Below are 25,293 nucleotides of genomic sequence, written 5' to 3'. Positions count from 1 at the left end.
GTCACCTATACTTTCATGACCTGTAGAGGCCATCACTTTACTCAGGTGTATTTGGGAGAGCTGTTGGGGCAGGTTTTCTACTCCATGGGTACCCCATATCTTCTACTCCATAGATTCTTCTGATGTTTTCACAATTCAATGTCTGGTTCCTTAGCTCTCTCACTGAGTTTGTTCACTGAGCATGTGTGGCACTACACAGGTGACATCCTAAACACAGAGGCAACATGAGAACGAGTGAGGCCCCACGGGAGAAGAAAATTATGTCATTAGTGTCTGAGAAAGTGGGAATCCTTTGTGACAGCATACCCTGTACTTCTTTCTGCTTCATCAAGTCTTAAACAGAAACACATATCTCATGAGAAACGCTCTAGTAATCCAGTGCACAAGCACTCTAGACTAGGCAGTCCAGAAGGAGTAAGACGGTCATCCCCTCAGGCCTGCTCAGGTGCCTAGAGACTCCCAGTTGCCATAGCGATCCGTAAAGTTAGCTGCATTCCAGCAGTTAAGTGCATTGTTGATGCACAGTGCAGCCTCTGACATTTAACCAGGCTACCACGCTTCACAGATTATGTCTGACCATAACCGACCAGGAAAATGCCAAAGGCACAGGATGCTGCCCAAACACCACACATGTTTAACAAGCAAAGTACCTGGAATACCGCCAAAACACGGTTACTCAGAAGGTCACTACTCTACATTAAATATGGGGTCAAAAGCGGTCAGAAAGCATTTGTGCATGCGCATCACAAAGACTTCACCACATCCTCAGCCTCCATCATCACCCCCTCTCAAGAACTCTGCGACAACCTATCAAACTTCTTCCACAGCAAAATGACAAACATCTAAGGTCAATTTGTACACCAACCTGACCCAGGTGAACTCAATGCCTACCTATTACCAACCAAGAAGGCCACATGTGGAGCATACACTCAGGGGCCTCAACGAATGCATGTCCCCATCACATTTACATCCTGGGAATACCACCAATCAGCACTGCCCTCACCCACATCGTCAATACCTCCATCACATGTGCCATATTTCCGGATTACTGGGAACATGCAGAAGTCAACGTCCTCCGCAAGAAAACATCAGCTGACCTAAACCAACTGAGCAACTTGCGACCCATCTCCCCACTCCCCTACCCAGCTGAAGTGATTCAGAAGGCCATCAACAAGCAACTCTCAACCCAGCTCGAGATTCACCACCAGCTGGACAAGACTCAATCAGAATTCAGAAAGTACAACAGCACACAAACAGCTCTAAATGCGGCCACCAATGACATCGGACAACATTCCCAGAATAGCAGGCATTGAGGACAAACGCCGAAGACTAAATCAAGAACTCCAAATAACATGACTATTTAAAACTCCTTTAAGTAGATGTACATGCTGAGAATGCGAAACGCCTTGCTCTGTGAAACATTACACTAATTTTGATAATCAATTTTTCCCTGAAATCAATTTTATTAACTTGTGCTGTCTATAATATACAAATGTAGAAAGCAGAGTAAGAATTAACTTGAATATGATGAGTGACTGAATTTTTCCTTGAGTTCTCATGCTTTCAAACAATGATCCTTACCTAGCAATCATCGTTACTTCACACACAAAGGATGAAGCCGCACAAGGTACTGTAAATGGACAATGCGGACTTACTCTAAGTTCTTGAGAGTGTGATTCTGGCGCAGAGCGCTGGCGATCTCTGCTGCACCTTTCACTCCAATGGAATTTTCTCTAAGGCTTGGAGAGACAAAAGATGGAGAAAAGAGATAGAGATAGTAAGCCAACTGGGGAGCAACAAGTAAGAATAACAATGAAGACACTCATAGAAATTGGGATCAAGCTGGCGCGGATCCCTCCTAGGACTCACTTGAGGTGGGCCAGCGCCTGGTTTTCCTTCAGTGCCTCCGTCAGGGCAGTCACGCCCAAGTTACTGATCGAATTGCTCTGGAGACTAAGATGGAGAAATAAATCAAATGACTCAATATGAATAAAGGAACATTTCTACAATATGGTGAACTGCCCAGGGGTTGCTTCGTGATAGAGAAAAAATTTGATTGCCAAAACCTATGAAATAAGATGCCCAGTGCTTCGTTTGTTTTAAAAGTAGGTGCTGGGGATGCTGATTATCAAGCCTGCCTAGTCATTGTTCTAACTGCTTGCTTCTTCCTACACCCTACAATGCCTTTCTCTCTCTTACACTGTTGCAGGTTGTTTTTCATCTCTGATTTCTCCGTTTGTCACTGACTCCCTACCTTTTTTCCACTTCCTTTCTCTTTCATTTTCCTTTTTTTTTATTTTCTACATTTGTCGCTCTGTCTGGGTTTAAGTCTGATGACGTAAATTGGTGTCAGTCCCCCAAAATAGGTACAACGACTGTCACAATAAAGCACAGGAGCCGCCTATAAGAAGATTATTCTTCAACTCACGATAATAGCCATTCACCTGTCCGCACTTGCATTTCCTGCCACCATCTGATGTTCAAGCCCTTTGCTCCTGAACAACGGTACTGAACACAAACCCGTGTTTCAGAGAATGGTAGAGGATGAGAGGACTTACTCTAGGTTAATGAGGCTCAGATTCACCTTCAGCGCTTCTGCCAGTGCTGCTGCGCCAGCATCCCCCACGCAGTTGCTGGATAGCCTGCAAAAGAAGGAAGCAAACTGCAGGTGAGTGATCAGTTAAAGAGAAGATGGACTGCACAGGGAATGAAAGAGTGAACACATTGGTGAGTGAACATGTGTCTGGTGAAGGTGGTAATGGAACTATCACACCGGTAAATTTCTGAAGGAGTGGAAGATACAGTATATCACAGAGAAACTGGTGCATGAATGAAATGAGTGTAGATGAAAAGGATTAGATTGGCTCAAAAATGTTATGATTAGTAAAGGCATAAATGAACGACTGGTCGATAAAAGGATGAGGCACTCATTTTAATGAGCAAATTATAAGTGGGTGGACTATCTAGCTATCTATCTATCTATCTATCTATCTATCTATCTATCTATCTATCTATCTATCACACAGTGGCACATGTAGTCGAGAGTCTGAGTTTACATTGGAAGAGCATTTCTTATTTTGTTTACAATTTTGCTTCAGTTTGCCGAATCTTCATAAAACTTTCCAAAATAAAAATTCATCCACTTGATTTCCCTTCTGGAATGGTTCGGGATGATGCGTCAAGCAGGTGCCTTGTAAAAAGGGTGGGCTTTAAAACACATCTTCCTCCATGCATTTTCCATTGGAAAAATTAGACAACAATACAGTAAAACCAGCTGTAAAGAAGTACACCAGATGTAGCAGAAAGCTAGATCTTTACTCGGAAAGCCTGCTTTTTGTGATTTGGTGTAAATCTGTTAAGTAGTTTTTGAGAAATTAAGGTTGAAAATGTATAGATATATTGGCACTTGGTTGGTACTGTAGGATTCCCTCAGGAATCCATTGCGACTACAAATGCAAAAATGAATATGCTACTTACCAGTATGCATCTGTTCTTGGCATGTAGGGCTGCTAACATTCATATCTTATGCATAGATCGCCGCCTAGTGTTGGGTCCGGATGATTGCACATTGTTGTCCTGGAAGAGTCTTCGAGGTATCACGAGATAGGTGGCTCCTCCCCTGGACTACAGTGCGCATGGGCATCGACTCCATCCCCAGATTGTTTTTAGCCATTGTGGCATAGATGGAGTGAGACAGTGTAAAGGATGTCCATGCTAATGATGAATATAGAGAGAGTATCTGCAGCCGCTACGGGCACCGGGGAGGAGGGCGGGCGATATGAATGTTAGCAGCCCTACATGCCAAGAACAGATGCATACTGGTAAGTAGCATATTCAGTTCGAGGCATGTGGGCTGCTAAATTCATATCTTATGCATAGAATACATAGCAGTCCCTCCATTAACGGCGGTTGCCCGTGCCAGCTGCAGAAGCTTGAAAAAGTGTCTTGAGAACAGCCTGTCCTACAGCTGCTTGCTGTTTTGAATGCACATCTACACAGTAATGTTTGGTAAATGTGTGTGGTGTAGACCATGTGGCTGCTCTACAAATGTCTTCTAAGGGAATGTTCCCCAGGAAAGCCATGGAGGCCCCCAATTTGCGTGTGGAGTTGCCCTTGGGGGTATTGTTAAAGTACGTTTAGCCTTTTGATAACAGATTTGAATGCACTTAACAATCCATCTAACTATTCCTGCTTTGGAAATGGGGTTGCCTTTGTGCTGTGCTGAGAAGGCAACAAAAAGTTGTTGTGTTTTTCTAAAGGGTTGCGTTCTGTCAATGTAGTACATTAGCGCCCTCCTAACGTCTAATGTATGAAGCATTCTTTCTGCTACCGTTTGTGGGTTTTGGAAGAATGCAGGCAGGTCAATAGTTTGGTTGATATGAAACTGTGACACCACTTTAGGAAGGAATTTGGGGTTAGTGCCGAGCACTACCCTGTTGGAATGTATTTGTATGAATGGCTCTTGGATTGTGAGCGCCTGCAGCTCGCTTACATGTCTGAGCGATGTGATAGCAATGAGAAAAGCCACTTTCCATGTGAGAAACTGGATTTCGCAGGAGTGCAGTGGCTCAAAAGGTGGGCCCATCAGCCTAGTGAGGACCACATTGAGGTTCCATACTGGAGCTGGTGGCGTTCTGGGAGGAATGACTCGCTTCAGTCCTTCCAGGAAGGCTTTAATGGCAGGCACCCTGAAAACAGAGAGGTGTTGCCTATTCTGGAGATAAGCCGCTATGGCGGATAAATGTATCCGAATGGAAGCGTACGCTAGATTGCATTTGTAAAGATGTAACAAATAGCAGATGATGTTAGGAATGGATGCATCTAGCGGGTTGATATTGTTGTCTGTACAGTACATGACAAACCGCTTCCATTTAGCTGCATAGCAAGCTCGGGTAGTGGGCTTACGTGCCTCCCGGATGATGTCCATGCATTCCGGAGGCAGGTTGAGGTAGCCAAATTCTAAGACTTCAGGAGCCAGATCGCCAGATTGAGCTGTTGCGGATCTGGATGCTGAATGTCGCCATGGTTCTGCGTCAAGAGCCGGGATGTGAGATGCAGCCTTTGATGCGGTACCACGGAAAGTTCTAGAAACGTGGTGTACCATGGTTGGCGAGCCCATGTTGGAGCAACCAGGATGAGAGTCATCGAGTGTTGCTTTAGCTTTCTTGCCACCAGCGGAATGAGAGGCGCTGGGGGAAAAGCGTACGCAAATTTGCCTGACCAGTTCATCCATATCGCATTCCCTTGCGATTCCGGGTGAGGAAACCTGGCGGCAAAGCTTTGGCATTTTGCGTTTTCCCTTGTGGCAAACAGGTCTATCTCTGGATGACCCCACTGCTGGAAGTACGGGTGGAGTACTGATGGATGTATCTCCCACTCGTGCATTTGGTGGCTGTATCTGCTTAGCAGATCCGCCATCTGATTGTCCTTGCCCTGGAGGTGTTCCGCCATGAGGAAGATGTTCCTCTGAATGGCCCACTTCCACATGCTCTGAGCCAGATGAGACAGTTGTGGAGAGTGCGTACCTCCCTGTTTTTGGATGTAGTACATGGCGGTCATGTTGTCCGTCCGGATCAACACGACTTTGTTGCACAAATGCACTTTGAAGGATTTCAGCGCCATGAAGATTGCCATCAATTCCAGGTAGTTGATGTGCAACGTCTGCTGCTGGGTGGTCCACAGTCCCTGCACAGTGTAGTGGAGCACATGGGCGCCCCACCCTTGGAGAGATGCGTCCGTTGTTAGGATTATCTGTGGCACTGGCTCTTGGAACGGTCGGCCCTTGCAAAGGTTGTGTGGATTCCACCAATGCAGAGAGTTGTATGCCCGACCGGTCACCAACACTAGGTCTGTTAGCTGTCCCCGAGCCTGTGTCCACTGATTTGCCAAGCATTCTTGGAGCGGGCGCATGTGCAACCTCGCGTGCGGGACTATGAAGATGCAGGAGGCCATCATGCCTATCAACTGCATGAACACTCTCGCTGGCAGGGAGTGTTGCGGTCTGAACTTCTGGCACAGCGACTGAATGCTGTCGATTCTGACTGGGTTGGGCTGAGCCATAGCAGTCAGGGTGTTTATTGTCGCGCCCAGATACTGCCGCACATGGGCTGGTTGAAGGTGCGACTTCGGGTAATTTAGCGAGAACCCCAGGCTGTGAAGGAGTTGAATAGTGTGGGACATGTCCGCGGCGCACTGTTGTTCCGACTTTGCTTGAACAAGCCAGTCGTCTAGGTACGGGTAGACATGTATGTTCTGTCTCCTGAGGTGCGCCGCCACTGTCGCCAGACACTTGGTAAACACTCTGGGGGCAGTAGTCACCCCGAAGGGTAGGACTTTGAACTGATAGTGCCTGTTTAGAATGGTAAACCTGAGGTATTTTCTGTGGGATGGGTGGAGTGGGATGTGGAAATAAGCATCCTTGAGGTCCAAGCTTGCTAGGAAGTCCCTTTGATTGAGCAGGGGAAGGATTTGTTGCAGAGTCAGCATGTGAAAGTGTTCTGACAGTATGTACATGTTGAGGGGGCGTAGATCCAGAATAGGTCTGAGGGATCCGTCCTTCTTTGGGATGAGGAAGTACTGGGAATAGACCCCTGTGCCTTCCTCTTCCACTGGCACGAGCTCGATTGCGCCTTTTTGCAGCATCACCAGTACTTCCTGCTGCATTAAGTGCAAGTGCTCTGCCGACATAGGACTGTGTCTTGGGGGAATGTTGGGAGGAATGGAGGTTAACTCCAAACAGTAACCGTACTGGATACGTTTTCTCACCCACCTGTCTGTGGTGATGGACGTCCAGACTGGCAGGAACTGCTGGAGTCTCCCCCCGACCGGTGTTGGATGGTCGGGGGGCAGTGACAGAGAGTCACTGTTTGTTGGCGGCAGAGGAACGGGAGTTGTTGTTCCCTCTGCCTCTGCCCTTGGCACTGTTACCTCTGTAACCTCCTCTACCCTGCTTTGGGTACGAGGATTGTGCACCACCTTTCGCGTATTGTGTTTGTTGACCCAATTGTCCTCTGGTAACACCACGTGCTCCTGAGCGACGAAAAGTGTTTCCCCTGAATTGTTGTGACTGAAGCGCCCCCATGGACTTAGCAGTCTCGTTGTCCTTTTTAATTTTTTCAAGGGTGGTGTCTACATCTGGACCAAACAGTGTGTCAGGATTGACGGGCTGGTTGAGGATTGTAGTTTGGATGTCAGGCTTAAATCCAGATATGCGAAGCCAAGCTTGTCGCCTCAACATGACGCTAGTGTTAATCCCCCTAGCCGCTGTATCTGCCACATCAAGTGCACACTTTATTGCAGCGTTGGAGATAAGCTTTCCCTCTTGTATGAGCATTTCGGCTGCTTCCTTAAACTCATCAGGTAGGTGTTGAAGGAGCTGTTCTAGGGTGTCGTAATGCGCCCTATCGTAGCGTGCCAATAGTGCCTGTGTGTTTGCAATACGCCATACATTGGCAGCCTGCGCCGCCACCCTCTTGCCCGATGCCTCAAGCACTTTCGACTCCTTGTCTGGGGGAGGAGCTTCACCCGTCGTTTGGGAGTTTGCCCTCTTGTGGGCATTGGCGACCACCAACGAGTCTAGAGGCAACTGTCCTCGAATATATGCAGGATCTCCAGGTGCTGGCCTGTATTTTTTCTCGATACGTGGGTTCACCATCCTCGCCCTGGTAGGTTCCTTAAAGATCTCTGGGGCATGTTTGAGGACACCTTTAAGCATAGGAAGTATTTTAACTGTTCTCTCTGAGACGGAGAAAGTGTCAAATAAAAAGTCTTCCTCTACCGGGTCAGCATGCATGTCTACATCATGATTTGCTGCTGCCCGTTCGAGTAAAGCATTAAATGCAGCAGAATCCTCTGTTGGAGATGTACGTGTTCCAAAGCCTTGTGGATCTTGTACCACCTGATGTCCACTTTGGTCCCCAGTGTCGCCATATGAGTCCTGCTGAACATCAGGGTCATTGCCAACTGGGAAATTGTATTGGTCCTGTTGGTCATCATCATCCCCTCCTGATTGGTTGGGGGAAGGTGATGGACTCCTTCTTGGTGGTGGCAAAATAGGCTCCACAAGTGAAGGAATGTCCTGTGCTGGCCTCTTCTTCTTTAGTGGAATAACATATGATTCCAGTGGTTGGGAAGTGATTTTCCTCTTATAAAGGCTCAATTTCCCTGTGTGGGCATCGATGCAATGCTCAGATTGCTCCTCTGAGGCGTGATATGGATCCGAGAGGCTCTTTGGCGTGGACGGATCCGACGGTTTTGGCACCGACGTGGTTGCAAAAGCCTTTGGGGCCACCTTCGGTGGCAGAGTGTAAATAAGCTTGCTTGAGGACTTCTGAGGTGTGTCCACCGATGTCGGAGCCGATGGCGTGGAAGCCGTGGACGACAAAGTCTTTTCCCTTATACGTTTAAGGGAGTCAGTAACCTGCTTTGTGAAGGAGGAAGAGGGTTTTGTAACCGACGGCAGATCTTCGGTGGCGTCGGAGTTGCTTGGCGTCGACGGTATTTGCGTCGACGAATCTTCGGCTGCAATGTGTCGGGGCTCCGTTGAAGGCTTTGGCGCCGATGCAGCAGATCCCGCATCCTTGTGGCGATGCGTTGAGCCGGCGGCCTTTGGGTCGTGGCTTTTAGTCGACTTTGGGTCGGCCGTGCGTTTACTGGACGGCGCTGTAGCAGCGTCCGAAGGCGTCTCAAGAGTTTTAGGTGTCCGCGCCGGAGCAACCGTGGTCGACGCCTGATGGACGGCCTTTTTGGAGGAGGGTTCCTTGTGCACCTTCTGCGGTGCTGTCGACTCAACAGCCTTCTTCGACTTTTGTGGGCCGGAGGGCGACGGAGTCGATGAAGGAGCAGGCTTTGATAGTTTTTGTAGGACGTCGGCCATTTTAGGTTTTGTCGAGTCCGTAGGTTTCGGTTTCGTTTTCGACAGGACGTCGGCCATCTTGTGCGCCGTAGGATCCGAAGGTTTCGGTTTCGATACGGGCAGTGGCGGCTCCGCTTGAGTGTCCGAGGCCGGGCCAGAAGGCGGGGCCGGGGATAGCGGTGTAGGGTCGTGGGTAAGGCCGAGTGGCGATCCCGTGACCTGAGCCTCAATAACGTAGACCTCGGGGCATAGCTCTTCCTCTGAGCTATCTTCCACGGCCCCATAAACTTCTTCGTCGTCCCCTACCTCCTCGACGTATTCAAGGTCTGGGGCCTGTCCTTCGATGTAGTCCTCCGGATCGGCCTGGACCACCGTCGACAGTGGCGAAATCTGGAGATGATGGCTATCGCCTTCCTCCTCGGGGTCGTCGAATATGTTGTCGGGTGCCGGTGTCGCTCGCTGGGCCTCAAGGCGCACCGCGCGCCGAAGCTTGAGCGTCTTCTTGGACCTGAACTTGGAGCAGGCCATGCAGTTTTCTTCGTTGTGATCCGGCGACAGGCATTTATTGCAGACCGGATGCACATCGATGTGTGGATATTTGGATCCACAGACGGGGCAGAACTTGAACGGGCTCCGCTCCATGTTAAGTTCGTCGGGTCTTGCTGCGACGAGAGGGCCTCGATGTCCGAGGAGTTACTTGACTCCGTAGATTTCCGGCCGAGAGAGGCGGACGACACTCGAGACCGTACGCAAACAATACCGACGCAGGTAACGAAGGCCTTTTGGCCTTAAGATGAAAGTTTATCGGTTCCGACACGGAGACGTCGAAACCACATCCGAACCCAATGGCGGAAACAAACAATCTGGGGATGGAGTCGATGCCCATGCGCACTGTAGTCCAGGGGAGGAGCCACCTATCTCGTGATACCTCGAAGACTCTTCCAGGACAACAATGATCAACCATCCGGACCCAACACTAGGCGGCGATCTATGCATAAGATATGAATTTAGCAGCCCTACATGCCTCGAACATAAAGTATTCAGATTGGCCGAGAGGGCTTTTTTTCAGTTTGTTTTCTTCCTCCACTTTGATTACCTGGTCCCAATCTGAATAAAAATGTTGAAACGGCCATAGCAGGACTTGGAGTTTCGGTCCCCTGATCCTGTATATAAAACAAATTCGACATAAAAAGGTAGGTTGACCCCCTGGACTTTGAGAGGGATTCCTGGGTCAAATGTAAAATGTATATTTTTTTTGCAGCACTACAATCCTCCAATAGATCTGCGGGAGCCTGAGCGGCCCCTATGCACTCCCACAGGAGCCAGCGTGACCCCTGTGGCTCGCGTGGGACTCCCATGAGATCAGAAGAACTATTTTTTTAAAATGAAAAATTAAGAATATCTCCTTCACCCACATCACGAGCTCCACTGGACCGGCCACCATTGCATCCACTTCACCTTCCAGAAACCCACCACGCACCACCGCACCCAACAGATGCCGCGCCGTGGCTGGAGCAAAATCACCGAAGACCAGCTCTCCAGCTCCCTCGCCCAGAGCCCACCCGCAGACCCGACCAACCCCGACGCCACCGCCCGCAACCTCAGACAGTGGATCGACGACCGCGCCAAAACCCTCGCCCCACTCAAGAAACCCTCCAACAGCCACACGAGCAAGAAAGCCAGCTGGTTCACTGAAGACCTCCTGGCCTCCAAGCAAACCCGCCGAAAGCTACAGAAGAACTGGCTCCGGGAACGATCACCGGAAAGCTACGCAACCCTCACGTATGCCACCCGCAGACACCACCCCCTCATCAGATCCGCCAAAAGGACCTCCTTCAAAGACCGCCTAGACATCAACGCATACAACAGCAAAGAGCTCTTCAACATCGTGAAGGAACTCTCCATCCCCAGCACCAACACCAATAACATCCCACCTTCGCAAGACCTGTGCAACTCGCTGGCCACCTTCTTCCACCGCGAGATCGCAGATATCGACAGCTTCAACACCACAACCACCCCGGCAACCACTGAGACTCCCGGCCCCATGACCACCATCTGCACCAACCGCCTGCTCTCCTGTACCAACATCAACGTCGACGACACCATCAAGATCATGAACATCGCCCACTTTGGATCCCCTTCAGACCCATGCACACACCACATCTTCAACAAAGCCAGCACCACCATCGCACCCCATCTCTGGAAAGCCATCTACATCTCCTTCGAAACAGCAACCTTCCCGGAGAGCTGGAAGCACGCCGAGATCAAAGCCTTACTCAAGAAACCCAAGGACCTCAAGAACTTCCGACCCATCTCCCTGCTCCCGTTCCCAGCAAAGGTCATCGAGAAGGCCGCCAACAAACAACTGACCAGCTACCTTCAGGAGAACAGCATCCTGGACCCGTCCCAGTCCGGGTTCCACAGCAAACACAGCACTGAAACTGCACTCTTCGCCGCAACCGATGACATCAGGGCCCTGCTAGACAATGGAGAAACCGCTCCCCTCATCCTCCTGGACCTATCAGCTGCCTTTGACCCGGTCTGCCACCGCACACTACGAACACGCCTCTACGATGCCGGGATCCAAAAGAAAGCCCTGGAATGGACCACCTCCTTCCTCTCCGGCAAAACACAGAGCGTCCACCTCCCCCCTTCCGCTCCGAAGCCACCAAGATCATGTGTGGCGTACCCCAGGGCTCATACTTCAGCCTAACGCTGTTCAACATATACATGTCACTGCTCGCCCGACTGCGCGACCTCAACATTATCTCCTACGCTGATGACACTCAGCTGATCATCTCCCTCACCAAGAACTCCCACACCGCCAAAACCAACCTCCAAGAAGGAATGAAGGCCATCGCCAAATGGATGAGGAACAGCCGACTGAAGCTGAACTCGGACAAGACGGAGGTCCTCATCCTCGGATCCACCCGCTCGGCCTGGGACGACTCCTGGTGGCCGACCGCACTAGGAACCACTCCAACACCCACCGACCACGCATGCAACCTAGGAGTCATCCTCGACTCTACCCTCTCCATGACAAAGTGGGATCTACAAGTGGATCCCCACCGAAATGAAAAGGACAGTCACTCAGGCCCTTGTCAGCAGCAGACTGGACTACGGAAACACCCTCTACGTGGGAGCCTCGGCCAAACTCCTGAAACGGCTCAAGCGCATCCAGAACGCCTCTGCACTCCTGATCCTCGACATCTCTCACCACCGCCACCCCACACCCCACCTGAGAGACCTGCACTGGCTTCCCATCAACAAGAGGATATTCTTCAAGCTCCTCACCCACGCACACAAGGCACTCCACAGCACCGGACCAGCGTACCTAAACAGCCGACTCAGCTTCTACACCCCCACCCGCCAGCTCCGCTCCGCGGACCGCACCTTCGCCACCATCCCCTGCATCCGAAGAGTGACAGTCGGAGGCAGATCATTCTCCCACCTCGCCGCCAAGACATTGAACACCCTCCCCATCCACCTACGGTAGACCCAATACCTACTGACCTTCAGAAAACTCCTCAAGACCTGGATTTTTGAACAGTAGCAGCTACCTCCACCCTCTAGCGCCATGAGACCCTCACTGGTGAGTTGTGCGTTTTACAAATGCCATGATTTATTGATTGATTATTGGATGTCTGTGGGTGGTTGCCTGCCAATAGGGGCTTGCCCAGCTATGGGCAAAGGATGTTTGGGCAAAGTATGGTCAATCCCCCAACATGCACAGTTGAGGCCATCCAATGCGAGGGATCAACTCCCTGTGCACATGGTATCCGGCCAGGAGGTGTTGGCTGCAAACGTCATAATAAGATATTACTTTCTGTTAAAAATATTTTTTTTAAACAAAGAATATTTTGTGATTGTTAAAAAAACGTAGAAATTCACTGTGAAAGTGACTTATGTATAACCTGCACCACATGATGCACTGATCACAATTACATCACTGATGACATCTGAAATCTTTTGTATAACTTGAATCTAATGTATAACTGGCGAATTTCAGTGGTTTGTTGGGTCTTAAACGGAAGTGCTTTTCAGTGAATATCTAAGGTTTTTCATTGCAAGTTAAAATCTTACTACCTTCCTCAAGTCCACTTTAACCTTTGTTTTTTTGAATATATAATGAAATATATATAGATAGATATTCACAGAAAAAAACAAAAAAGCTTACCAGGAAATTATAGTCAGATTTCGCTTGCCCAAAACCAGCGAAATTCAGCAGTTATAGTTAGCTGAGCTAACTATAATTTACGCCTCTGCAATGCACTGCTTATGACCTCACATATTACATCACTTATGACATGGTCAGTGACATCACTGATGACTTCTCAAATGGCATCACTGGAGACATCGTCCAGTGAGTGTGGTTGCTTTGAAAAGATTATGAATGTTAAACATATATACCAATGTACTACAAACGTTAAAATAGTATACTCTCTATACTACTAATGAGTGATAATTTTTCTAACATATATTATGTGAGTGACTGTGTATCTCTGTGTGAGTGGGTGTCTGAGTGCCTGTATGTGTGTGTTTGAGTGGCTGTATGGGTGTATAGTGTGTGAGTGGGTAGCTGTGTGGGTGAGTGAGAAGCTGTGTAAGTGACTGTATTGGTGAGTGACTGGGTGTCTTAATGGCTATATGATGAGTGACTAGCTGTGTAAGTGTCTGTATGGGTGAGTGAGTGGCTGTGCAAGTAGCTGTATGGGCGAGTGAGTAGCTGTTTGGTTAAGCGAGTTAGTATGTGAGTGGCTGTATGAATAGATGCAAAAAGAACAATTGATGGACAGAATGCAGAACAATGTCATACAGTCACCCCAGTTTTGAGATCTGGTTCTAAATCCATTGTTTTTTTTGCTCACCATGCCATTCCAGTTTGGACCCAGCCATATGCAAATCAGTCTTGACCCTGTGCCCAAATAGGAACAGTCCAGCCCGAACTGCAAGGGTAGGCCCCCCCTGGACTGGGAACAAGCATCCTAGGACCGATTTCGGGCTTTCAGCCCTCCTCAGTCAGGATATCTTGACTCCAGTAGCATGGAGAGCACAGGACCCACGTCTGAGCATATCCGTCCCTCTCGGGGAGACAAATGTCAAAAGAACAATTGATGGACAGAATGCAGAACAAGGTCATACCTTCACCCCAGCACAGAGATCTGGGCCTAAATCCATTGTTTTTTTGCTCACCATGCCATTCCAGTTTGGACCCAGCCATTTGCAAATTAGTCTTGACCTTGCGCCCGATAGGAACAGTCCAGCCCGATTTGCCAGGCAGTGTCTGAACTGGGGTGGCGAAGTGAGCTAAAGAACTTACCCCCAGATCTGTGACTGGGGGTAAGTGTCTGAAAGGTTTCAGCGCTCCGTCCATCATCTCCTTGTGTTTGCTTTGTTCGCCCTAAGTTGGCAGGGTATGCCCAGACGTGGGTCCCTTGCTCGCTTTGCCACTGGATTCAAGCTAACCTGACTGATGAGGGCTGTTAGCCCGAAACCGGTCCCAGGATGCTTGTTTCCGGCCCAGGGAAGACATGGCTTGGCAGTTCAAGATGGACTGTTCCCATGAGGCACAGGGTCAAGACTGATTTGCATATAGCTGTGTCTGAACTGGGGTGGCGAAGTGAGCTAAAGAACCATGATGGATTCAACCCACGTCTGTGACTGGGGGTGAGTGTCTGATAAGTTTCAGCGCTCCATCCATCATTTCCTTGTGTTTGCTCTGTGTGAATAGATGCATGGGTGAGTAAGCGGATATGTGAGTGCTCGTATGGATGTGTGAATGAGTATGTAAGTGGTTGTGTGGGTGCTTATATGGGTGAGTGAGTGACAGTGTTAATAGGCTGTATAGGTGAGTGAGTTGGTGTGTGATTGGCTGTATAGATAAATAAGTGGATGTGGGAGTAGCTGTATGGGTAAGTGACTGAGTGTAGTTGGCTAAGAGACTAGTTGTAGAGTAGCTCTATTGATGAGTGAGTGTTTGTGTGAGTACTTGTATTGGTCTGTGAATAGGTATGTGAGTGGTTGTGTGGGCTTATGAGAGGTTGTATAAGGGTGTGAATGGGTGTGTGAGTGCTTCTCTGGATGATGTCATCAGTGATGTCATTTTAGATGCCATCAGTGATGTCACTGACCATGTCATGAGTGATGCAATATGTGAGGTTATAAGCAGTGAATTGTGGGGGCGTAAGTTATTGTTAGCTCAGCTAACTATAACTGCTGAATTTCACTGGTTTTGTACGAGTGAAATCTGAGCCTAACTATAACGTCTCTGTAACCTTTGTTTTTTCGGTGAATTTCTAAGGTTTTTTAAATGTTGTTTCCAAACTATAGCGCCACTGTATCCTTTGTTTTTTTAAGTGAATTTCCAAGGTTTTTAAAATGTTATTACCTAAATGAAACCACTAACCTTTGACAGTGAGTGTGTGAGCAAGTGAATCAGTACCTCAGTAAGTCTGTGAGTGGGTATGCGAGTCTACGATTGGGTATGTGAGTCGGTGTAAGAGTGTCTGTGAGTGTGAGTGTGACTTAGTGCTCTCTGTTTTGCCCTCTTCTGCCATGTTTTGCCTTTTTTGCTTGTTTTTCTGACCTGTTTTTCCTTTCCTGTGAGTTTTTCTGCCCCTTTTTTGCCTTTTCTGCTAGTTTTTCTGACCTGTTTTTCCTTTCCTGTGAGTTTTTCTGCCCCTTTTTTGCCTTTTCTGCTAGTTTTTCTGATCCCTGTTTTGCCTTTCTGCTCATTGCTGACCTTTATTTTGCCTCGTTCTGCTTGTTTGCACCTTTATTTTGCCTCCATCTTCTCTTTTCTCACCTTTGTTTTACCTCTTGCTGCTGGTTTCTGACCTCTATTTTGCCACTTTCTCCTCGTTTCTCACATTTACTTTGCCTCTTTCTGATAGTTTCTCACCTTTATTTTGCCTCTTGCTGCTCATTTCTGACCTTTATTCTACCCCTTCTGCTTGTTTCTCACCGTTATTTTGCCTCTTTCTGCTCATTTCTGACCTTTATTCTACCTCTTTTTGCGTGTGTCTCACCTTTATTTTGCCTCTTTCTGCTCCCTTCGGTCCTTTATTCTGCCTCTTTCTGCTCGTTTTTGACCTTTATTCTGCCTCTTTCTGCTTGTTTCTCATCTTTATTTTGCCTCTTTCTGATTGTTGCTGACCTTTATTCTGCTTTTCTGCTCATTTTCACCTTTATTTAGCACTTTCTGCTTGTTTCTCATCTTTATTTTGCCTCTTTCTGCTTGTTGATGACCTTTATTTTGCCTTTCTGCTCATTTTTCACCTTTATTTAGCTCTTTCTGCTCGTTGCTCTCCTTGCCTCCCTGCTCGTTTCTGACCATTATTCTGCCTCTTTCTGCTCGTTTTTCACCTTCATCTTGCCTCTTTCTGCTCTTTGCTGATCTTTATTTTGCTTCTTTCAGCTTGTTTCTGACCTTTTATTCTGCCACTTTCTGCTTGTTTCTGCCCTTTGTTTTGCCTCTTTTCGCTCCTTTTCCCCAGGACAGCAGGGAAGCCTCGAGGCCCCGGCAGATCCTAGCCGGCTTCCCACATCCTGCGGGAGCTGGCATTGCTGCTGCAAGCAGGGACCTGTTTTAAATAGCAGCTCCCTGCTTGCAGCAGCAATGTTTTTATCTGTTTCCCTGCATGCATATTTGCGTGCAGGGAAACTGATCAAAACTCTGATTTCTGTAAGCGGGGCTGTTTGACAGCTTCCGCTTGAGGAAAGCAGAGTTATGTTTGCTTTTGCTAGGTGGGAGCAAGCCAAAGTAAGCAGCTACCTCCCAAGAAGGGGCACCTCGAGAGTTAGCAGGAGCCGTCCGTGCAGGTGGCAGTCCCCCAGGCCATCCCTGACTCCATCAGGGGGCCAGCATAACCCCCTCCATTGCAGTATTTAGCCTCAAGGAGTTGGTGGTCCCCGGGGCCAAGGGTCAGTGACGGACCCCCTACAATAATTTGTTTCAGCCCTGGGAAGTTGCGGTCACCGGGCCTGTGGGGGGGCTGCAAGGCCCGCCTTACTTACAATAAATTGCCGAGGCATTGGCAGCCCCCGGGGCGCACGGGATCCTTCGCATTCTTTTAGTGTGATTTGGTCCAGAGAGGTAGCGGTCCCCAGGGCACGGACGGGTGCACCAGCATACATATTTTCAATTGCCCCAGGGAGGTGGTCGTCCCCAGGGCTGCCTGGGTGTGCAGGCCTCCCTGCATTCATTTAAACCAATTTGCCCCAGGGAGGTGGCAGTTCAAGGGACATGGGCAGGCCCAGAGGGCCCACCTGCATACATATTTTCAAGTGTCCCGGGGAGGTGGCAGTCCCTGGGGGTGTGCATTCACTTATATAGGTTTGCCTGGTCAGGTGGCGGTCCCTGGGGTTTCATAAGCCCTGGAGGGGGGAGGGAGTTATACCCACCTGGGGGGCTATAATAAGTTTGTTTTTAATTTACCGTGGATTTGCAACGCTGTTGCATATTTACTGCAAAAATGTATTTAACAGAAAATAATTTTTATGCCTCTGGGATACAGGAAAAACAAAACTGAACAGAATTACACAAAATTTGTCATGGAGGAGAAGGGCGTCTGATGGGAGGAAATACCTTTCTTAAACCTTCTAAGAAATCCTTAATTACAGGGATTCTAAACAAGCATTTACAATGCAATGGTCTGGTCTTTGTTAAAGTTAGAGCTATTGGCATTGCTCATGACATTATTTTTGTTTTTAAAATATATAAATAAATGGCATTGTCATTTACAATGCCAATAGCTTAATCTCTCGCAAATGCGAGACCTATTGCATTTGCACCCACGCACACACACAGGGCCACACACAGAGCCACACGCACCCACACACACACAGAGCCACACGCACCTACCAACACAGAGCCACACACACACAGAGCCACACACACACACAGAGCTACACACACACACACACACACACAGAGCCAAACACACACACACACACACACACACACACACAGCCACACACACAGAGAGCCACACACACAGAGGCACACCGAGCCACACAGTGACACACAGACAGAGCCCAACACACACAGAGCCACACCCACACACACATAGAGCCACACACACACACAAACACAGCCACACACACACACACAGAGCCACACACACACAGAGCCACACACACAGAGCCACACACACAGAGCCACACACACACACACAGAGCCACACACACACATAGCCACACACACACACAGAGCCACACACACACACAAAGCCACAAACACACACAAAGCCACACATACACACAAAGCCACAGAGACACACACACCCTCACCCAGGGGAGTCTCCTTATTTACAAATGGGTTATTCAAGGCCCCCACCAACTCCCAGAGCTCACCCGTTGCTTCCCTCAGTCTAGGTCAGCCACACGCCCATATCTGCCCAGTAACGCCCCAGGGAACAGAGGCAAGAAAAAACGATCACAAGCAGGGAACAGAGGCCAGAAAAAACAATCACAAGCAGGGAACAGAGGCAAGAAAAAACGATCACAAGCGGGGAACAGAGGCAAGAAAAAATGATCACAAGCAGGGAACAGAGGCAAGAAAAAATGAGCACAAGCAGGGAACAGAGGCAAGAAAAAACGATCACAAGCAGGGAACAGAGGCAAGAACCAGTGTCCAAAGCAACGCCGTCTTGCCGAGTTGTCCTTTGCTGGTCAAACGCCAGCTTGGGCTGCTTGGGGTCTGCTTTTCCCATGACTGAGCTGGCCGAGCCACCCCTGACCACACAGTGGGACAGATGCAGGTAAGGAGTCCACGGCCCAACAAAGCCGCCCAGAAGCGTAAACACTGTGGAGGAGGCGACCGGCAAGCTCAGCTAGAGTAGGGTCCCAGACAAGGAGCCACGAAGAAGGAAGGAGGCAAACCAGCAGCGCAAGGCACAGGCAGGAGCTGCAGATGAGGGGCACGCTGGGCGAGGTTCCAAAGCAGCCAGCATGTACTCAATACAGAGCCAGGTGTCCGTAGAAGATGGCCATCAGTAGAGAGGAGGAGGAGGAGCAGGCTCGGGTCCCCACTCGAGAAAGATATGGTGAGGGAGCATGCCGCCGGGCACTGAAACAAACCGGAGGCGACCTGGAGACTTGAAGCAGCCAGAGCGGCACCCCGGTAAGGAGCTAGCAGTCACTGAGTGGGCCCCCTGCAGTGATTGGAGAGCCTGAGGGCCCCGGTGCAATGAGGCCAGGTTATCAAGGCTGCAGCGCAGGTCTCACACAACCAGGGGGGCCGAGAGCAGCGGGGAAATGTGGGGAGCATGCCACCCGTGTTGCGGGGCCCGGGTTCAAACGAGACAGGCAGTGAGGGTATTAGTGCCAGAGCAAGCGCTCACCAGCAAGGAATGCGACCGCAGGCCCTGCCGTATGACACACGCACTCTCAACCCCGCAGCTAACTGCCACACACACCGCACCGTCCTACCAGGCCGGGACCTCCGACGGGCAGCAGGAATCGGCGATGAGACACCCCAGCGTCGACGAAGCAGTCCAGGCGGGATGGCGTCTCCACAGCACCGCGCTGGAGCGGGAACAGCCTTTACGACGCGGCTGTTACACCGCGTGCCGTTACAACGCGGCTTTTCCAACGCAAGTTGTTACCACGACTTGCGCTGGAGGGCGCTGCAGGACAAGGATTTTTTTTATTTACTATCCAACACCTTCCCTACTGTACGTAGGCTGGTGTTAGAATAGTAAATTAAAAAATTCCGCAGTCCGCACCCCTCCAATGCAAGTCGTGGTAACGACTTGCGATGAAAAAACCACGTTGTAACGGCACGAGGTGTAAAACCACGCGTTGTAAAGCCGTACAACCCGCTGGAGCCCCAGGCCGCGCACCAAAAGGAAGGCCCGGCAGACACACGCTGGCTGATGTTGCTGTCCGTTTCTTTGCACCTGTGAGAGCGCGGCCGCCAGCAAAAGGATAAACAGGTGCCCAGTGATGCAGGGGGTCAGGATCAGCAGGGTTGGAGGGTCAGCGCCACCCCAGTCCGCAGGATGATGTCGGAGCAACGAACCAAACGGAGTCTTAGGTGTAACACCACCATGTTTCTCCGAGGTCATGCAGAAATGCCTCGGAGAAATACCCCGTCATTTTCAGACTGGGGGCGTGTTTTTCTTTCTCTCCTCTTCCCCTTGACTGGAAGGTAAACAACGGGCGTGTTTTGACTTGCTGTTGTTTACATTCCAGCCAATGGGAAGAAGAGAGAAAGAAACTAAAAAACACACCCCTCAATCCAAAAAAGTCAGGGCTTAAATGGACAGACAAACCTCTTCTCCAATGGCTGGCCAGCATTTAGGAGGCCAGCCATTGGAGAAGAGGGGCGGGTTTAAGCCCCATACTCTAGAAACATAAAATCTCGCCAGCGAGACTGCGCAAGAGCAGCCTACGCAGGCCGAGACCTAAAAAAGAGGTTTGTGAGGGACATTTTTTATAGGCAGTCAAGGCTGCCAGGTGAACTTTTATTGATTACATTTGTAAGTCAGATTTTGCTAAATGAAGTAAGTATGGAAGAATAGCATCTTCTTGGCAAGTGGTAGGGTCTATGTTCTTGGATGAGCACCACATGCAGAATCTCTTCCACTTGAAAGCATATGCCGAACGTGTTGAAGGCCGCTCAGCTTCTTTGAGATTTTCCATTAAGCCCTGAGGTAGATTCAGGTGTATATATTGTATCAGTTCAGGAGCCATGCTGCCAAATTCAAAGAGAAGTGATTGGGGTGCAGTATCTGGCCTACGAATTTCGTCTGCAGATCTGGTCTGCAAGGCAGCCTCAGATGTGGATGGATAGAACGGTGAAGAAGATCTGTGAACCACCATTGGTGTGGCCACTCCGGAGCTATGAGGATCATCTGTGCTGAGGACTGAGCCAACTTGATGAGGATCGGTGGGAAAGCGTAGAGATATTTGCCAGATCAATTGATCCATAGGGCATTCCCCAGAGTCCCTGTCTGGTAGAACCACAATGCGAAGCTTTGGCATCTGCTGTTTTCTGCGGTGTCGAACAAATTGACGGTGGGAGTACCCCATCGCTGAAATATGTCTTGTAACACGTCATTGTGCAAGACCCACTCTTGGTAATCTTGCAGGAGTCTGCTGAGTGAGTCCGCCTGAGCATTTTGGACACCTGGTAGGTGTACTTCTGTGATTTCATAAGCAAAAGAAGAGTGTCCATGAGAGAGGACTGCGCCAATCACAGGAGCATTAGAACATCCTCACTGGGATGTTAAAGAAAGCCCTCACTCACCACCTAGTGATGACATGCTTCATCATCGGGCCCCACCAAAGAGACCGAATGTCTCTTTGGTGTGCTGCAACGCCAGAATTACTGCGGAGCGGGATGGTGAGTAGAGGGCGTGTTGTGTGCAAAATTATACTAGTGAGTGATGGAGGTTAAAAATGTCAGTAGTGTATCAAAGAAAAACTTTATTAAATGATCACTAAAGACAATGAAATTAAAAAATATGTGAGGGACCAGTCCACTTTAATTGAGTGGTGGGTTCCTACAATGTTGTCGACATGTTTCTTGCCATTGAAACGGTGTTAATTTACCCGGCAATTCTTCAGGACTGGGTGTGTGATAAACCCCGGCGGTATGAGCACGCTAAGGCCCACCCTAACCTAGGGACGTGAAAGTGAAAAAAATTAAATCAAATAGTGTCAAAAAGTGCAAAAAATTAGGAATAGAGACTTATCCCTAATTACTCCTGGTTTAGGAGGCTTCTACTGATCGTTTCTGCACCTAGAAGGAAAAGGACAGAGACAAACACATAGAAAAAGACAGACACTTAGAATTCAGAGCACATTCTGTGGCTCTTTTTATTGTTTATTGTCTCAACCCACTTACATCTTGGGTCACCATGGCAAACTTGGGTTTAACATTTACAGAGTCTGAAATAGCCAGTATCCTTTCTGATTCCGATCAGTTCGCAGATCCGGCGATTGCCCAGGTTATCGCTCACACATCAGAGTGGGACAAACTCACTGAAATTAAAAGAGACAGGATTCGCACTATCCTGCACGGCACCATATTGAAACAATACCTTCTGAAAAACATGGCACCTCGAGGACTACTGGTCACTAATGCCCCCAGAATCTTTCTGAATGATGCTACATTTAGGAAAGAATGGGCCATGATCGCGTGGCACTGTACCCGCGACTGGCTCGTTCTGATTATTAAAACCGCTTTGAGACTCTCGGAGGCCCTACAAATTGAAATCCAGGAAACCGAGTCTAAATTCAAAGCGACCATAACTGGTTACAAAAAAAAGTTGGACGAGATTAACAAAGATTTAAATGAGTACAAAGATAACCTGACACAAGCCAAGGTTAACAAATTTCAGAAAGATTTAAAGAAATTTGAATATGTGAAAGTTTATCCATACTCAGCCACGACTTACACACCATCCCTAAGTAACCAGTCCAATGAAAATCTGTCAGATGACAACACATCTAACAGCAGTGGATCAAGTACGGGGTCCACCAAGCAAGGAAAGAGAAGAGGAAACAGGGGCAATCGTAACAATCGTGGCCAACAAGGCTACTATAACCAGCCGCCCAGATGGCCAGGCCCACCACAAATACCAACAATGGGCCCCCAGTTTCCCTTTCACCAGCCACCGTATCCCATGATGGGCTGGAACCCAGGATTTTTTCCGCCTCCAAACTTCCAATCGAATCAACGCCAGCCTTTTTTAGGCCAGGGCAGGAGAGGAAGGGGGAAGAGAAGAGGAACAGGCCAACCAGTGAACCATGTGTCCTGGGAAACCGACGATGCAGTGAGCAGCCACACCCGCAACAGGGAACAACAGCAACAACAACCAGGCACGAGCGGAGTCTAAGTCTCATTAACAATCTATCTGATAAAGTGTTAACTCCTATTGAAACTACAGTTCTAGAGAGAGGTCTGGGCTTTGTTCCAACTGCCCGCCCTGACAAATTCAAACTTCATTGTGAGCTTTCAGCATTTTTTAGGAAGTTAAAACTCAAAGCTTTCTTCGAGGGAAAAGAAGACCCCAACGAAGCACAACGCAAAGGCGATACCGGACTGAGATTGAACTCTACTTTCAATCCCCCAACCCAGGCTGTACCTGCAGCCATCACAGCTTTTGAACAAGCTGTATTTAAGGACCTCGAAACATGCCAAGTCAATCCCACCTTCGGCAATTTCAGTACTGAGGAATACCAGGCACTGAGATCCCTACAAAATGATCCCAAGATCACCATAAAACCAGCAGACAAGGGAGGTGGTCTGGTAATCCAAAACACCACTGACTATGAGAAGGCGTGTGAAGTCCTCTTAGCAGACAGGAGGAACTACACCCCCCTATCACAAGATCCGACACACGAGCTGAGTGTTCGGATTACCGATCTGGTCAACAGAGCTGAAGAGGATGGTGAGATCTCTAAGAATGAGGCGAGTTACCTGAGCACGAGTGAGGGCAGGACACCTTACTTTTATACCCTCCCTAAGACACACAAGAATAGGTCACCCCCACCGGGCAGACCGATAGTCTCAGGGATCGGCTCCCTTTTGGAACCACTCTCGCGATTTTGCGACTACTATTTAAAACCCCTAGTACAAAGCACACCATCCTATCTGAAGGATACCAAGAGCCTACTCCAACTACTCCAGAATATTGACCTCCCACAGAATGCAGTCACCTTGGTGACATTAGATATTGAGAGTCTGTACACTTGCATTCCACAGGACGACACCATCAGGGTCCTGGGAACGGCTTTAGACTCCATTAACTGGGAATATCAAGCCTCAAAAACCTTCATCCTAAACTGCGCCACATTGGCCCTGAAGGAGAATTTCTTCACCCTCTATCTACAAACGACCGGAACCTCGATGGGTAGTACCTTTGCTCCCAGCGTGGCGGGGCTGTACGTTGCTGATTTCGAAGCTAAACATATCATGCAACCCGATAGCCCCTACACGTCTTCGATAAAAATATGGAGACGTTACATCGATGATGTCCTGATCATTTGGACAGGCGATGATGACCAACTACAGGCCTTTTTACTCTGGATCAACACACTAGACGTGAATTTGAAATTCACCTCTGAACTGAGTAAGACAGAGGTGACATTCTTGGATGTAAAGATACAGGTGTGTGGCACCAGGCTCACGACAAAAACTTACCAAAAACCATCAGCACGAAACAATTTGCTACAATTCACCAGTTTCCACCCGAGACCATTAAGGGAAAACCTCCCCTATGGCCAATACCTCCGGATCAGACGCAATTGTTCTGAGCTCCAAGATTTCAAGACTCAAGCCGCTGATTTAACAGAGAAGTTGGAGTCTAGAGGATACCCTAGCCATATACTTAACAAGGGCTACAAGAGAGCTCGCAACCAACCTCGGGAGGCTCTCCTTGAGGATAGGCTGACACACACTCAGACCATACCACTGACCTGTGTGACAACTTACAGTACAATGTCGAATTTCTTGAAGAAATCCATTAATAAAAACTGGCGCATCGTGTCAAGTGTCAAAACAGACTGGGAGAAACCTTTGTTCTCATTCAAGAGAGGGCGGAGCATAAAAGATTCCCTCGTGCACACCAGACCCAGAACTGAAACACCATCAACAGTCAGATCAGTCACGGAAATGTGGGGTCTGCCGCCTGTAACTGGACACTTTCCGTGTGCGAATTGCAGTGTCTGTCACTTGACGACACACACGAAAACCCTTGACCTTGAACCAGGAAAGATATGGACACAGCAACATCACACAAACTGCAATACGCAAAATGTTGTCTACTTGATCACTTGCTCCTGCAGCCTACGCTACGTTGGCATGACAACACGCAGAATTAAACAAAGGATAGGGGAACACCGGTCCAACATTAGGTGTAAAAAACTGACTACAAAAATGAGTCGCCACTTTTTGGAGCATAACCACACTCCCAACGATCTTAAATGGACGATCATCGAACATGTGACTGGCACCCATAACCTTTCTAATCTCCTCTTTCAAAAGGAACAAAGGTGGGTGTACAGATTGGGGACCCACCTTAGGGGACTCAATGATGATATCCCGTGGAGTACTGTATTAAAGTGAACTATATCATAACCAATGGATAGAATTCAAAAATGAGTAGAACTATCTGGACATTACAATGAAGAACTCTGACCTTAGAGCTTGAGGCTGTGACATGAGCAAGCCGCTTGAATGACAGCTTCAGAACCTAGGTTATCAATGTGTCCAATTGTTCTATGAGCATTTCCCTCTCATACTGTAACCCTAATATTGACAACCTTCCCTTGCGCTAGCCCTCTAATTTATTGCTGTTATGTTACTATCATGGGATAGCATATCAGTCTTGCGCAAAGCCTTGCATTACACCCCACCCTCTAAGATCATGGGGTCGCTAGGCGACGACCAACCACGCGACCGGTGACGCTCCCCTGAGCGTCGCTTC

General features: G+C 48.7%; 1 protein-coding gene across 6 annotated transcripts in view; it reads right to left on the bottom strand.

Annotated features, from left to right (window-relative positions):
• Window positions 1-25,293, bottom strand: part of NLRC3 (NLR family CARD domain containing 3) — a 1,163,446-nt gene that overhangs the window by 430,927 nt on the left and 707,226 nt on the right. For all 6 annotated transcript variants that reach the window (XM_078663141.1, XM_078663145.1, XM_078663144.1 and 3 more), the window contains 3 exons: window positions 2,559-2,642; window positions 1,870-1,953; window positions 1,656-1,739 (listed from right to left, as the gene is read on the bottom strand). In XM_078663141.1, the coding sequence (XP_078519267.1) occupies window positions 1,656-1,739; window positions 1,870-1,953; window positions 2,559-2,642 (252 nt within the window). The remainder of the gene's footprint in view (window positions 1-1,655; window positions 1,740-1,869; window positions 1,954-2,558; window positions 2,643-25,293) is intronic.

This window comes from Lissotriton helveticus, chromosome 10, assembly GCF_964261635.1.
Source record: "Lissotriton helveticus chromosome 10, aLisHel1.1, whole genome shotgun sequence".
Taxonomy (NCBI): Eukaryota; Metazoa; Chordata; class Amphibia; order Caudata; family Salamandridae; genus Lissotriton; species Lissotriton helveticus.
Note: the sequence above shows the minus strand (reverse complement) of the source record. Positions and strands in the feature narration are given on the sequence as shown.